Here is a 14,404-nt window from a genome sequence, read left to right as displayed (position 1 = left end):
CCTGTAAGATATCTCAGCAGTGGTTAGAAAACAGGGAAAGAAGAAATCGCCCTTTAACTCTCCAGCCAAAATCGGAGCAGCAGGAGGTGGCTGTCAGAGTACCAGCAAGTTCCTCCAAAGCTCCATCCACTCAGTCCAATTAGCAGGTAGTCATCCTCACAAGAGTGACAGTCTGCCAGGAGGCATCAGAATGAGATGGCAGTGTTTCCAGGGCACTGGATGTGCTCCTGAGACCCACAGTCCACAGCTGAGCCTATGGTGCCAGGGGACACGAGACTGATTTTTCAGAAGTCCCTCAAAGACAGTGGTTTTACTTCACAGTTCTGGACTTAAGCCCCAAAGTTCATTCTTAACTGCAACGCTTGAGCTCTCTGGCCTATTGATGACCCTCACCAAAGCCTGCTTCTCCTCCCGAAGCCTCGCAGTCAGAGCTCAGCTACACAGATTCTGGAGCTATAACTACCTGGCTCTGTTCTGTTCCTCCACTGACAACCTTTGTCTTCTGCCACACAAGGCTCTAGGTGCCTGTGAATCTGGCTGCCCAGCCACCAACCGCAAGTGTTTGGGCTCCAGGGAATCCAAGACCAGATTGCATGACCCTGATGCTACTACACCAACTTGCTTGCCAGAGCCTCTAAGAGGTCATGGGCCAAATTAGTACAACCCAGGAGTCTTAGGAGACAGAAACTACCTTTACCTGTGACCCCACAAACACTTCAACCCTAAGAGTCACAACAATTCTTTCAATATAAATGATTCAGTAACCTGCAATACAGGCCATGCTGAGACACAGAACTATCTATGCCCAGTTATGAGGGGAAGACAAAAAAAAAAAAGTTTTAAAAGTGGGTTTTCAAAAAAGCATATACAGCATAGAATAAATAAAATGTGTATAACAGGTGTGGGCAAGGAGAACGAGCCAAGGACAGTGCAAGTCCACTGGAAGAACAGCATGGTCCTGGTGATGTCAGGAGGGAGAGAGAGGGGTGGGGGAGAGCAAGGGGAGCAGGAGAAGCATGGGGAGGAAGAAGAGGACATAGGAGGAGAAAGGCCCTCATTGACAACAATCCTGCAACGCTCCATCCCTCAGTGGGGATTAAACTGCAAGTGCAGCTTACCATGGTGAAGCAGTTCACAGGGTAACCCCAATCAGGAACGCTCCCTCAACACGGAACAGGATGGGAACCAGGTGCCTGTAGGCCTCGCAGCCTCGACCCTGTTACCGCCACAGCTCTCAAGCACTCTCGAAAACATTCAGTTCACCCTGAGCCAAGCTAAAAGCTTTTTGAAAGCAGGACCTGTATTTTTAAGTTCTCAAGCAAGTGCCCTAGCAGAGAGGGAAGTTGGTTCATCTAAGTTGACAGAAGGACAAATGGACAGACAGATGGAAAATAGTTTAGACCGAGAGAGAGAGAGAGAGACAGAGAGAGAGAGAGACAGAGAGAGAGAGAGAGAGAGAGAGAGAGAGAGAGAGAGAGAGAGAGAGAGAGAGAAGAGGTGGAGGAGGAGGAGACAGCTCTGTCGGTAAGTGCTTGTCTTGAAGCATAAGAGCCCAAGTTTGATCCCCAGGACCCACATAAGAATGCTAGAAATAGTGGTCTGTACTTGTGATCCCAGGGCTGGGAGGCAGAGGCAAGGAATCCCTGGGGCTCACTGGCCAGCCAGCCTAGCCAAAATGGTGAGCTCCAAGCCAACAAGAGACCCCCATCTCAAAGGAGGTGGATGGATGGCATTCTCAAGGATGATGATGATGATGATGATGATGATGATGATGATGATGTGTGTGTGTGTGTGTGTGTGTGTGTGTGTGTGTGGGGGGGTTGTTCATGATGACTTCAGGCCTGAATACCCAGGATGGTAAATGAATGGTGACAAAGTGAAGGTGCTAATGGAGTGTGAAGGGACTTCAGAATGGAGAGGCCATGAGCTATCACGATGATTTCAGATGACAAGAGAGTCTGGTCAAGGCTGAAACCACCAGATTTTGCAAAAACTCAACATCCAACTTTCAGTCATTATGGTTGTTAGAGATTATGTTTCAGAGACTCAGAACTCAAGAGAAAGTTACATGCTGAAGAGATTCCAAAAGCACATGCAGTCTGCAGCTGCCACACACAGGACACAGGAGGGGAAACGAAATCAGAGGCCACTCCTACTGGTCACTGCCCAGCACAAAGGAACACTGTGTGACCCAAGACTAGCCTAGAATAACTACCGAAATGTGTATTTTTTATTCTATTATGGGCAGGGGCTGTGGCTTGGTTAGTAGAGTGCTTGCCTAGTGTGCACACATCCCTAGGTTCCATCCCAGCACCACACAAACCAGGTGGAGGGGTACACACCTGTCATCCTAGCACTCAGGAGGTAAGGCTCAAGTTCAAGTTCACCTTTGGCTACATGGGGGCCCAATGCCACCTGGGCTACAAATTAAAAGCAAAAAGCATTCTCCATTCTACATCACCTCTAGCTACTGAGCATGATCCTGGTTTGCCTTCTCCCCACCCTCTTACTCTCTCCACTTACAGTCTAGTTGCTTGAAGCATGGCATGCCTGTACCTTCGGTCTCCTCTCTCATACCCATCAGCAGGACTGTGCCTGAGGCGCCATGTTGAAGTCTTTGAGGTCAGCCCCGGGCATCGCCTCCCACTCATATACTCATAGTCTCAGTTTTCATTCAAATCCAGCTGTCTAAAGTTCCAAAGACTCCTGCAGGATGTCCACTGCTGCAGAAGGTTAAAATCCAGGGGTTCTCCAAGCAGTCACTCAAGGTTAGAAACTGGAGTACCTTGGCTCTTCCTTCACGTCTTTTCAACGTTGTGCCCTCCCAAGCACTAGTAACCAAATTTTGTTCACTTCCTGTCCATCACTGTATTTATTCTCTCCTCTACTTCCTGCCCCAAGTTAGGCCCTCAGCATGTTCCACATGGAAGGTTGTGCCCTCTGTGCCAGACTAACTCATAGATCTTTTAAAAATACACACACACACACACACACACACACACACACACACACACACTCACACACTCTCTCACACACACACTCACACACTCTCTCACACACACATTTACACACATTCACAATCTCACACACACTTTCATACACATTCACACACACACACACTCACACAGTCTCTCACACACACATTTACACACATTCACAATCTCACACACACTTTCATACACACACACACACACACACACACACACACACACACACACACTGAGCTCCTGCTGCTTCTTAGTTGCTCAGGCCTCCTCCCTCCAGCGTGTGCTGGCACACACCACACCTGCAGCTCAGGCCTCCTGGCCTACCTCTCCCTGGGCCCGCAGTGTGTTTGCCACATTCATCTACTTAGATCACATGACCTTTCTAAACAAGTCCAAGCAGTTTCTCTATGGCAGTTCCCCTGCCCAATGCAGTACCTGTCACATCCACTCTCACGTGCTCCTTCATGGCTTGCCTTCATGCCCCTGTCCTTCTCTGAGGTCCAAAGCCCTCCTGACACCTAGGCTGTGTGGAGCAGAGCAGTGACTACTACTTGTTGACCAAATAAGCAGTAAAAACCAGCTACTGGAAATAGACCAGTGATGTCGCCAGGAAAGGTTCTCACCAATGCACCCTTCACAGCAACAGCAGAAAGGACTACACAGACCTTCAAGACCACCCCTAATCAAAAACAGTGCACATGAGCACATGGCAGTCAGGAGGTGCTGTCCTGACCCATGCTGCAAGTCCCAGTCAACCACTGCAGGAACACTGGCATCACCCTCCCTGAACAATGACCTGGTAAAGCCCTGCTGCCCCCATCTGCTGGGGCAAAGAGAAGCAAAACACCATTACAGGCAGTTTGAAAGGATGTGGGATTCACTTCTCGAACATTTCTAAATGCTTCTCCACCTCCTCCAGGCCTCTATTATTGCAACTGAAACTAAGCAACACTAATTAGACAGACAACCAAGCTGGGGCTGGGGATGCAGTGCGGACAGGTTCAGGCAAGAGCTTTCTTTGGGAAGCCCACTCCGCAGGACTTTCTTCTTGGGGCCTGGGTGTGGCAGGGAGCCTGGTCAAGGGCACAAAGGAGAGATCTACCACCAAGGATCTTCAGCTCAGGTTCTCCAACCTCTGACGCTTGCTGGTCAGGGCTGCCCTGACCTTAAGTGACCTCTAATCTGCTTCCACACCCTTGAAAAAATAGGCCATCACCTGGTTTGTACAGGAGAGTAATATCCTACTAGTCCTGGGTGCTCCAAACAGGTAAGACAAAACTTTATCTGACAAAAGGGTCTCCTTTGACACATGGAACATTCAGAAAGGAGAGAGAGTACCATGCCTACAAACCCACAGACAGAGCTGTCTGTCATTAAAAACCAGACTAACCATCCATTTAACTTGCAATGTTTCCTCTAGAGTTCTGGCTCTCAACTTTCCTAATGCTGCAGCCCTTTTAATGCAGTTCCTCATATTGTGGTGAGCCCCAACCATGAAATTATTTTCATTGCTACTTCATAATTGTAATTTTTCTACTATTAAGAATCATATGGATTAGCTTATAGAAAAATGTCTACCATAAATCAAACAGTGAAGGGGAAGATGAATAGGAATCTCACTTACACAACTTAAGTAAAACATAGCTTTCTGAACAGATGAAGATAGGTTTCTTCTGTATCTCAGAATCTAATCAATATTTATATGTATAATTCAGCTATTATTTGGCTTAAAAAGGTTTACTGGGAAATGTTATCATTTTTATTATTTTCTACAGAGAAAATATTTTCCAGTTTCAAATAACCCTGGACTTCTGAATTATAACCTCGATTATGTTCAAGCTATCTGTGTATTATTTCTCCTGGAGTTGTACATAAAATGTTTTTACATTAAAAAAGGACAAATACTATAGAATTGTATTACATGAAATATATAGAATATACAAATTCATAGAGACAGAAAGATTAGACGTTATCTCAAGATGGAGAAGAAAGGAATATAGAGCAATGATTTCCTAAGTACAGAATCTCTGATCTGTGTGATGGAAAAGCCCTACAAACGGACAGTAGTATCAGGACATATCATGAATGTAATAAATCAATACAATTAATGTAATTAATGAATATCATAAATACAGTTATCAGAGGTATAACATAAATACAGTAAATCAGAGGTATAACACTATAAGACAGAAAATTTTTAATTTTAGGAACAAAATCAGTGACAGGTTCAAAGCAACTAAAATTGACCAAAATCTGGCTCAAGCTCTCATCAGAATTGACATCTACTTTCCCCCATGCTTAAAATATCCGCATTAGCAAAATATGTAAATCAGCTGATTTGATAGAGGCCATGAAGAGTTCATCTTGGTTAAGGCCCCACTGTCCTATAGCCAGCTCATGACACACAAGAATGCAAAACAAAAACTTCCAGCCTAGCTAGGAATCAACAGATTTAATGAGGGCTCCTTTGATGACCACTACATCAGTTCTAATTGAACAGCTCTTAGACGCTAACCCCCCACCAGGCTTATTTGCACTTATGAACACATGTACCCACATGGCTAGGAAGGAGGCACACTGGTACAGTCCTTTAGAAAAGCTAATTGGCACCATGCATCAAGAACTCTAAATATACTTACACTCCCTGACATGTTAACATCAACTCAGGAATATGTGACTATGGCAGTCTTACATTTCTAGGAAAGCTCTCGATTTGCATAACTGTTCTTTTCAAACCAAATCATTAAGTGTGTAACCAAATTTGAAAACAGTGAAAGTAGTCAACTAGATCACAGAAGAACAAAGAAAAGTGGTTCTACATATGGTGGAACATGCCCAGGAGAATCAGAAATCCCGTCTGGGATGGAGAGTGAAAGCAAACCCCAAACTCTGCACATTAAGGCCAGAAGGGACTTGGTTCAAGCTCTTATTCCTCCGTGGTTGCTAGGCTGCCTATACGGGATCTTAGGCCCCAGTGTCTGTTCTAGAGGCACAAAAAATTTTTAAAAAGGCAGCTCTCTTCCAAATGCCACATGCTCCGGGTCCTATCCAGAACACTGTGCACCTCACTGTCTGCAGAGAGCAAAGGCGAGCCATGGGTCCCATCTCCACTCCCTCACTCCCAGATCCACTTCCTAAGTTCCATTTCTTCTCTCATGTGGGGACAAAGAAAAGTCTGTCAGAAGCTGCTCCAAGTGAGGGTGGAGGGAACGCCTTCTTCCTAAGGACCAGCCATGGGAAGGTGCTCACCTGCCAGGGTTCTGAAGCAAAATCATCACTACTGGGAGGTCACCCTAAACGGCTCTGTTACTACATCTAAGCCTATCCCAAGAGAAGCATGGGGTGATTCCACATCTCTCAAGATCTAGAGTTAGCTGAGATCCTGCCAAAATACACATTCAGAGGCTGTTACACATAGTCCCTGAGAGTTTCTAGAGGCCTGGCAGGAGCCCAGGCCCTGTGAACAACCAAGGACACAGGAAATCAGGTTACAAGGCTTGAGGTCAGAAGCCAGGAAGGAGACACAAATCCCCAAGTCAGTCTTCCCTTGGGTAGGGAACCCCGTGAATGTAAAAAACATTCTTGTTTTCAAACCTGAGAACTGGGGAGTCAGGATATACACTGATGAGAAAGGTAGTGGACCCTTAAAAGGAAAGAGCCAATTATTTGAGTGTTCAGAGAAACTAGGAGATCAACCAATGGTGAGAAATATGGATATCTTTCTTAAGGCGTCAACATTTTAGAAAATGTGGTTAAGAGCACCTGCTCTTCCAGAGAATCTGAGTTTAAGTTTCAGCACCCACATGGTGGCTCAAGCCATCAGTAACTCTAGTTATATCAGGCACCAGTTATGCATATGGTACGTGCAGGCAAAACATTCATTCACATAAAAATTAAAAAAAAAAAAAGTGCCAGGTGATGGTGGCACACACCTTTTATCCCAGCATTTGGGAAGCAGAGGCAGGTGGATCTCCGTGAGTTCAAGGCCAGCCTGGTCTACAGAGCTAGTTCTAGGATAGCCAAGAAACTCTGGAAAAACCAAAAAAGAAAGAAAGAAAGAAAGAAAGAAAGAAAGAAAGAAAGAAAGAAAGAAAGAAAGAAAGAAAGAAAGAAAGAAAAGAAAGAAGGGAGGGGGGAGGGAGGTTAAGGAAGGAAGGAAGGAAATAAATCACTAATTCTATCTTTTTTCTCCTTTAAAGACAATCAGGGTTGGGGATTTAGCTCAGTGGTAGAGTGCTTACCTAGCAAGCGCTAAGGCCCTAGGTTCGATCCTCAGCTCCAAATAAATAAATATTAATTAATAAAAATAAGAAAATCAGCTTTAAAATTATTCTTGAGATTGGAGAGATGTGTCAGTGGTTAGGAGCACTGTTGCTTTTGCAGAGGATCTGGGTTTGATTCCCGGAACTCACATGGTGGCTCACAATCCTCTAACTTCATGGATCCCCACGGCTCACTGTACAGCACAGTCAGCTCTTCCTATATCTAGATATAAATTCTCCTTTCAGCTGTAGTACAACATATGGGTTTCTTGTTGTTGACAGTGATTATTTCTACTCTACAACTCTTTCCCTTAAGTGCCTATCAGAGCCCTGGATACATACAATTAGTTACAACTGCCCGGAGGCCCTGCTCCACCAACAGACTTGCTACAACCTACCCCTCCATGCCCGCCCTTCACGCCCATGCTTCTCCTGTGGCAAGGCTCCCACAGTAACCACAGTTCAGGACAGTTCTGTGTCCACACACCACAGGGTTCTTCTCCTGGGGCACCTCTGTGCTTTAGACACCACACCTAACCATGCATAAAAATCAGGTCAGATCCTGGCAGTCTTCAGTGACCATGGCGACAGGAGATGGATGGACAGAAGGAACAGATGAGAGGTGATTCTGGAAGCCCTGGGTGCTGTATCTATTCTTATCTCCCCATCCTGGCCCTGAGTATGCTTTGTACACTTCCCTCATGAGCCAAGGCTAGAGACACCAAGAGAGCAGCTGCACTTCAGTAATCTCCACATGCTATGCAAAGCAACTATTTTCCTGTATGTCCTACCTCGCTGCTCACCCTATACCAAGAAACCGAAACCGAGATTGTCTCAACTCTTCTTAAATGCTGATAATCTAACTAAAAGGTGATTCTACTTTGCTTACACCGGATCCAGGAGCTCAACACAAAGGACGTCACAGGTACATCAAGAGCTGGATGGATGCAGGATATCTGGTAGACTGTTTTTGCAAGAGATAACTTTTCAGTTCACTTGAAAGCTTTCCTGAACATAAAGATCAATTACCTGTTGACAGTTTGCCTAAGCAATCCCATCTGAATGGAGCAGAAACAAGGTATTCAATGTGTGTTTGCTATGATAAAGGGCAGATTCCAAGGGCTTTCCTTTTAAATTTTTATATGGGGAAGACAGGCATGGTGGTGCGCACGCACCTTTAATCTCAGTGTTAGAGAGGCAGAGACAGGTAGATCTCTGTGAATTCAAGGCCAGCCGCGTGTACATAGTAAGTTCTCTGGCTAGCCAGAGCTACACAAAGAGACCCTGTCTCAAGGAAAAAAAAATTATATGGTAGTTGGAGTTGTCTCCATGGTTAAGAGCTTTTGCAGAGAACCCAGGTTTGATTCCTAGCTCCCCCCCACACACACATGGTGGCTCACAACCCTCTGTAACTCCAGTTCCAGGGATATGACCCCTCCTCCAAACTTTAAGGGCACCAGGCACATACATAGTGCACATACATACAGCAGACAAAACAGTCATACACATAAAACAAAAACAAAATTAAACTTATATGGACATGATGCTTAGAAAAGAGGTTAAGCTGGGAATGGTGCACATCTGTAATCCAGCACTTGGGAGGTGAAGGCAGAAGACCAGAGTTCAAGGTTATCCTGAGAGACATGTGAGTTTGTGACAAGCACGGCTTCCATGAGACCTTGTTTCCAGGAATTAGCCCCAACCTGATCACCACTGCTGTGCAGCAAGGTGAAGATTTGCTCTAGGGAGGCCCTCACATGGCTGTGTGTCCACAACCCTTAGCAGTATTACAGAGCCCTATCTGACTCCAGTCAGACCCAGTGTCTATGTCCTAGACAGGATGTACACAGAATCTAAGTTTACACTTTTTTTTCTTCCTGAACACACATAGTTGAAACTATAAGCCAACAGTACTGTCTGGCGGACTCCAGGTGCCATCATCACAGATCTTTCTAGAGCCAGGAAAGGTACAGCCTGCATAGGTGTAGTTATCAATTGATCTCTGCCTGGTAAATACTAAAGAGGCTGCAGTCAAGACAGGCCTCATTGTTTGCTTTTGAAAGTTCCTTTAACTGAACAGCAAACCTCTAAGATATGTGCTCTGTCTTCAGCATACTATACATGAGCTATGCTCCAAAGGTTTCATTTTTAATACCAAACCGACAGCTCTGTAATCCAAATGCATTTTCCTACAGAACGGTGGTAAAGGTCCAAGGCCAACACAAAGGCAGACCGGAGCAAACACAGGGCAAATCTGGCTAAAACATTTGTGTGTAAAAATGTCAAAGCCACATGAAAGAGTTGATTATTATTTCACAAACTAAGTATTACAGCTTAAGAAGTTCATCTGGAAGAAAACAATGGAGGCTCTGAGCACGCTTATGTGCTCCATGAATCCCCAGCACGCGTTTCCTCTTAACATGTGGAAACTGGTCCAAGTCAATTTTCTGCACAGCCTCTAAGGGGAACGGGTAGTTCTGATACCAGAGCAAACCAAGCTGGCAGGTTCAGCCAGACACAAAGACACACTGCAGCGCCAGCTACTCAGAAGGCTCAGGCAGAAGATCATTTAAACCTAGGAGTTTGAGGCCAGCCCAGGCATCAGAGGGAGGTGCTCCGCCAAGTCAAAAAGGAAAGAGAAGAGCAAGAGAAGCGGGAACAAGAGAAGACAAGGCCAGAGGAGGGGAGGGGAGGAAAGGAAGGAGGAGAGGAAGGAGGGAGGGGGAGGGAAAGAGAGGGGAGGGGAGAGGAGGGAAGGGAAGGAAGGAGGGAAGAGAGGGGAGAGAGAGGAGAACAGGAGGGAGGAGGGGAGGGAAGGAGGAAGGGAAAAAGCAAGGGAGGCTAGTCTCGGACTCCCTCAGCCATGATCATTTTATACTATATGATACTTGAGTTTCTTGTGCTTAGTCAGTCCCTCTAGTTCCTCCCAAATGAAAAGATGTAAAGGTGTTCAAAGGGACACCCTGTGCAGCTCTCCTAAACTGGCTTGCAAACATGCCCACATCTGAGAAGCTGAGATGGCCTAGTGGGTCAAGGCACTTGGTGACAAGCCTGACAACCTGAGTGTGATCCCAGGACCAGCAGAGCAGAAGCTGAGAACCAACTCCTGTAAGATGCCCTCTGACCTCCATATGCATAAAATAAATAAAGAAATGTAATAAAAAAATTTAAAAATGTGAATGTCCTAACCCTCAAATCTTTAAAAAGTGCTTCCTCACATGGTAAAAGAAAGTTATGAATGGCTACAATGCTTACCCTTGGGTTATCCAGGTGGGTGTGACGCAAAAGTGTCCTCATGAAAGGGCAGCTGGTAGATAAAATGGAGAGATGCTACCCACTGGCCTAAGAGACAGAAGGGAGCCATGCACCAAGGGAAGCAAGCAGGCTCCAGAGCTTGAAGAGAAGGAAGCTGACTCCCCCCCCCCCCCCCCAGTCTCTGGAAGGAATATTGCCCTAATGAAATCTTGGTATCAGCCCAGTGCGACCTCCAGAACTATATGGTAAATTTGGGTTTGAGCCCCTCCGTCCACGGCAGTAACAGGAACTAAAACAGTCTGCTGGCTCCCATTTCTCCCTTCCAAGTAGAAGTCATGCCTGAGTCAAAGCAGGTGCTATTAAAACCAACCAGAACAGCAGCCTCTCGCCTCCCCCAGCAGGCACTAACACCGGGGGAGGGCAGGAACAAAGCAAGGCAGAACACTGGGGCCCAGAGGCAACAAATGACAAGAGCCAGAGAGCAGTGGGTAAAGCTTGTGAAGGTTTCCAGCAGAAGAAAAAACCAGAGGGTTCAAAGGGGATGAGCACTCTCTTGGGGGCTGCCAGCAGGGGGCTGCTTTTCAATCACAGAGGAAGGCACACATTCTTTCACCTGGAAGGCAGCAAAGGCTGGCCTGTATTCCACTGAACGGGCACACACCTCTAACATTCAGCCAGTGTTCACACACTCAAAGCTCAGGGTCAAGCTGTCAGCCATAACCCTCCCGGCTTCACCAGGTCAGAGTTCTCTACGGCTTACCTGCAAAGACCTAACGTGCTTCCCTTTTGGCATGTTAATACCCCCATGGCAGAGTGTAAGGAAGCAATGCTGCAGCCTGTGAGGCAATAAACCAGAGTTTGGCTCCATTAAGCTCGTTAAGTTCCCCATCTGTACTTCCCTGCCAAACCAGAAAAGTTCACCACTTGCTCTACCTGCCATCCTTTCTTCCATTCCTCCTGGACACAATGCTAACATCACGGAAAGCATTTCAAATAACCTTCTACAGATCCTGAGACTGCAGACCCTCTGAGGGACCAGAGCCCTGGCTGACCACCAGCAGGGTTAGCCGGAAGAATCTGAATTGCTTCTGTCCTGATGAACTGGTGTCATTACCCTCCGTCTACCTGTAGGCAACAGCTCAAACTTGATCTCCTTGCCAAGTGTGATCAGGCCCTGACTGACAGACGTGGGGACCAGGAGCTAATTCACAATGCGACAGCAGCACGAACCTGGCCGAGGTCCCCGTCTCAGAGGCCCTGGTCAGGCCACTCGTGTTCATCTCGGAACAAAGAGCTGGATGGGGCACATAACTTCTAACACTCCGGAGAGCCGGAAACTACTAGGGAACGCAGGCCAGGCGTGCGGCTCCCGCAGCCAGTCGCAGCGCCAGCCAAGCGGGTGACAAGCAGCAGGCGACTCGCCTGGGAGACTCCGACCCCAGCCACCGGGCCCTGGCGACCCTCGACGCTCCGGGGCTCCTCGGCATCCTGATGACCCTGGCGACCCTCAGCGCCCAGGTTACCCCGGCCCCGGAGACCCTCTAACCCCGGTGACTCCCCTCCTGGGGCCCCTCAGACTCGGAAACCTTCAGCCCCAGCGACCCTCAGACCCGAGGAACCCTGGTCCCAGAGACCGTCAGACCGGGTTCAACACCACCCGCTCCGGGCGCCCTCAGCCTCGGGAGACCCCTGCCCCGGACTCTCCAGGCCTGGGTGACCCTCAGCCCCGGGTGACACTCAATTCCTGGCGACCCTCAGGCCTGGGTGACACAGTTCCTGGCGACTCTAAGGTCCGGGTGACCCTCAGTCCCGGCCACCCTCAAGCCCGCGAGCGCTTGGCCAGTCACCCCCGGGCCCTCGCACTACGGCCACCCAGAGCTCCGCGCCCCGCGCCGGGTCCCGGGGACGCCGGCGGAAGCGCACAGAGGAACGGCGGACTGGCCGGGCTCCACTCACCATAGCTGTCGTCGTCCTCCATGGCGCCGGCGACCGGCTCCGGCCCCCGACCGCCACTGACCTCCCGCAGCCTTAGTCCTGCCAGACACCAGCTCGCCCCTCAGGCCAGCTCCGAGAACCGGAGCCCCGCCCCCCGCGCCGCGCCCGCACTGCCCAGCACGCGCCTGCGCACGCGCCACCAGAGGCCCCGCCCCCGGCATAAGGTCCCGCCCCCATCGAAAGCGCGCGTGCGTGAACGCTCCCCACGCCTCGCCGGCTCCAACCAGGTGTTTACGGACGCCTCTTTGGCTTGCATTTACGCACGCGCGACCCCGTAGGCTCAGCCTATATGGGACCCCGCCCTAAACCACGCCTTCGCTTTTAAGCACCGCCCCTTACCCTCCGTGGGGCGGAGCAGAGTTTCGGGTTTCGAGTTTCACAAGAGTGCGTAGGCCGCGGGCGTGGCTTATTGGCCAGGCGGGCAGTCCAGCCAGCAGGCTGATTACAGAGACCCAAGGTCATGGGTGCCACCGAAGGGTAGGTGGCCCAAGCTGAATCCACTTTGGACTCCAGCTTGCCGAGGAGTTCGCTTCCTACCTGGGTCCAGTTTCACAGGAGGACATGTCAACTTCAGGCTTCGCTACCTAAGTAGCCTCAATTCGCAGGCTCTGGGGCTTTCTTTGGCTTGTCTTGGGAGGAACAGTTGGTCCTCCTTTGCAGTGCTGGCCAGGGGCTTGTTCTTGTGGAGGTTAAAACATTTATTCCCCAGGAAGTCTCTGCAGAATTAATCAGTGGAAGCACCAACTAATGATCTGGAAAGGCCCTTAGGGAACACCCTGTCCTGTGTGTGAACTCTTGACAAGTGACACTTAGAGCCAGGGCTGCAGCGCAGTGACAGTGCACTTGCCTAGCATGTGAGAAGCCCTAGGTTGCATCCCAGAGACCAGAGAAAGAGAAAACCGATTCCCAGAGAGTCAGAGCGTCACATACATAGGCTGGGGCATCACCAGAAGATAGGTCCCTGTCCAAGAGGTCCCCCACCACTACACCATGCAAACACTTCCTACTCCATTCCTATTTGGCCCTTTAAAATAATTCCAGAAAGGCCTAGGGTAGTGGTGCCTGCCTGTTGCATGCCTGTTAGTCCAGCCTCCCTGGAAGCTGAAGTAGGACAACATAATGAGACTCTGTCTCAAAAACCAAACCAGGGTGGTGGTGGTGGTGGTGGTGGTGGCAGCGGTGGCGGCAGCGGCGGCGGTGGCAGAGCCAGGAGGATCTCTGTGAGTTTGAGGCTAGTCTGGTCTACATAGTGATTTCTAGGACAGCCAAGGCTGTCTCAAAAGAAAAAATAGATTACCTGTCTCACCTAATTGTCTCCCTACATATCCTTAGCCATAGGAGCCCCCTCTTGGAAATGTCACTCTTTTAAAAAACATTTTTTGAGATTATAATATTATTACATCATTTCCCCCTTTCCTTTCTTCCCTCCAAACTCACCCATGTATTTCCCCATTACCTCTTTTTGTTGTTACATATGTGTATGTGTATTCCTGTTCCTAAATATATAAACACAACCTGATCAGTCTGTATGCTGGTCCTTGTATGTGTTCTCAGCGCCGACCATTTGGTATTGGATGACCAGTTAGCTGGTGTGCTCGTCCCCTGGGAAGGCTGTGTCTCCTACTCTCAGCATTCCTTAGTTTCCTCCACGTCGTTGAGTAGGGTTGACCTGTCCCTTCCCATATTTTCGTGTCTATTGGTGCCATCTTTGATTGGGTCATGTTTAGACAATCCTTCTGGGGAGACTTCATGGATTTAATTCTGAACTTTCTAGAAGACAGTCTTACAGCAAATGTCCCAATCCTCTAGCTCGTACAGTCTTCCCACCTGCTCGTCCCTGGGCCCTTGGTGTAGGGTGTGTGTTGTAGATCTATCAGCTGGGACTGGACCCCACAACTCTGCATT

The 14,404-nt window shown here is 48.4% G+C and overlaps 1 protein-coding gene across 1 annotated transcript in view; it reads right to left on the bottom strand.

Moving 5' to 3' along the window:
• Positions 1-12,592, bottom strand: part of Cyth1 (cytohesin 1) — a 91,370-nt gene extending 78,778 nt beyond the window's left edge. The window contains exon 1 of the mRNA XM_052755782.1: positions 12,461-12,592. Coding sequence (XP_052611742.1) covers positions 12,461-12,482 — 22 coding nt within the window. The 5' untranslated portion in view covers positions 12,483-12,592. The remainder of the gene's footprint in view (positions 1-12,460) is intronic.
• Between the last annotated feature and the right edge of the window lie 1,812 nt (positions 12,593-14,404).

The sequence above is a fragment of the Peromyscus californicus genome, unplaced genomic scaffold (genome assembly GCF_007827085.1).
Source record: "Peromyscus californicus insignis strain IS unplaced genomic scaffold, ASM782708v3 Scaffold_3__1_contigs__length_106647218, whole genome shotgun sequence".
NCBI classification, from domain to species: Eukaryota; Metazoa; Chordata; class Mammalia; order Rodentia; family Cricetidae; genus Peromyscus; species Peromyscus californicus.
The sequence above is the reverse complement of the archived record's forward strand: the minus strand, read 5'-3'. Positions and strand labels throughout refer to the sequence as shown.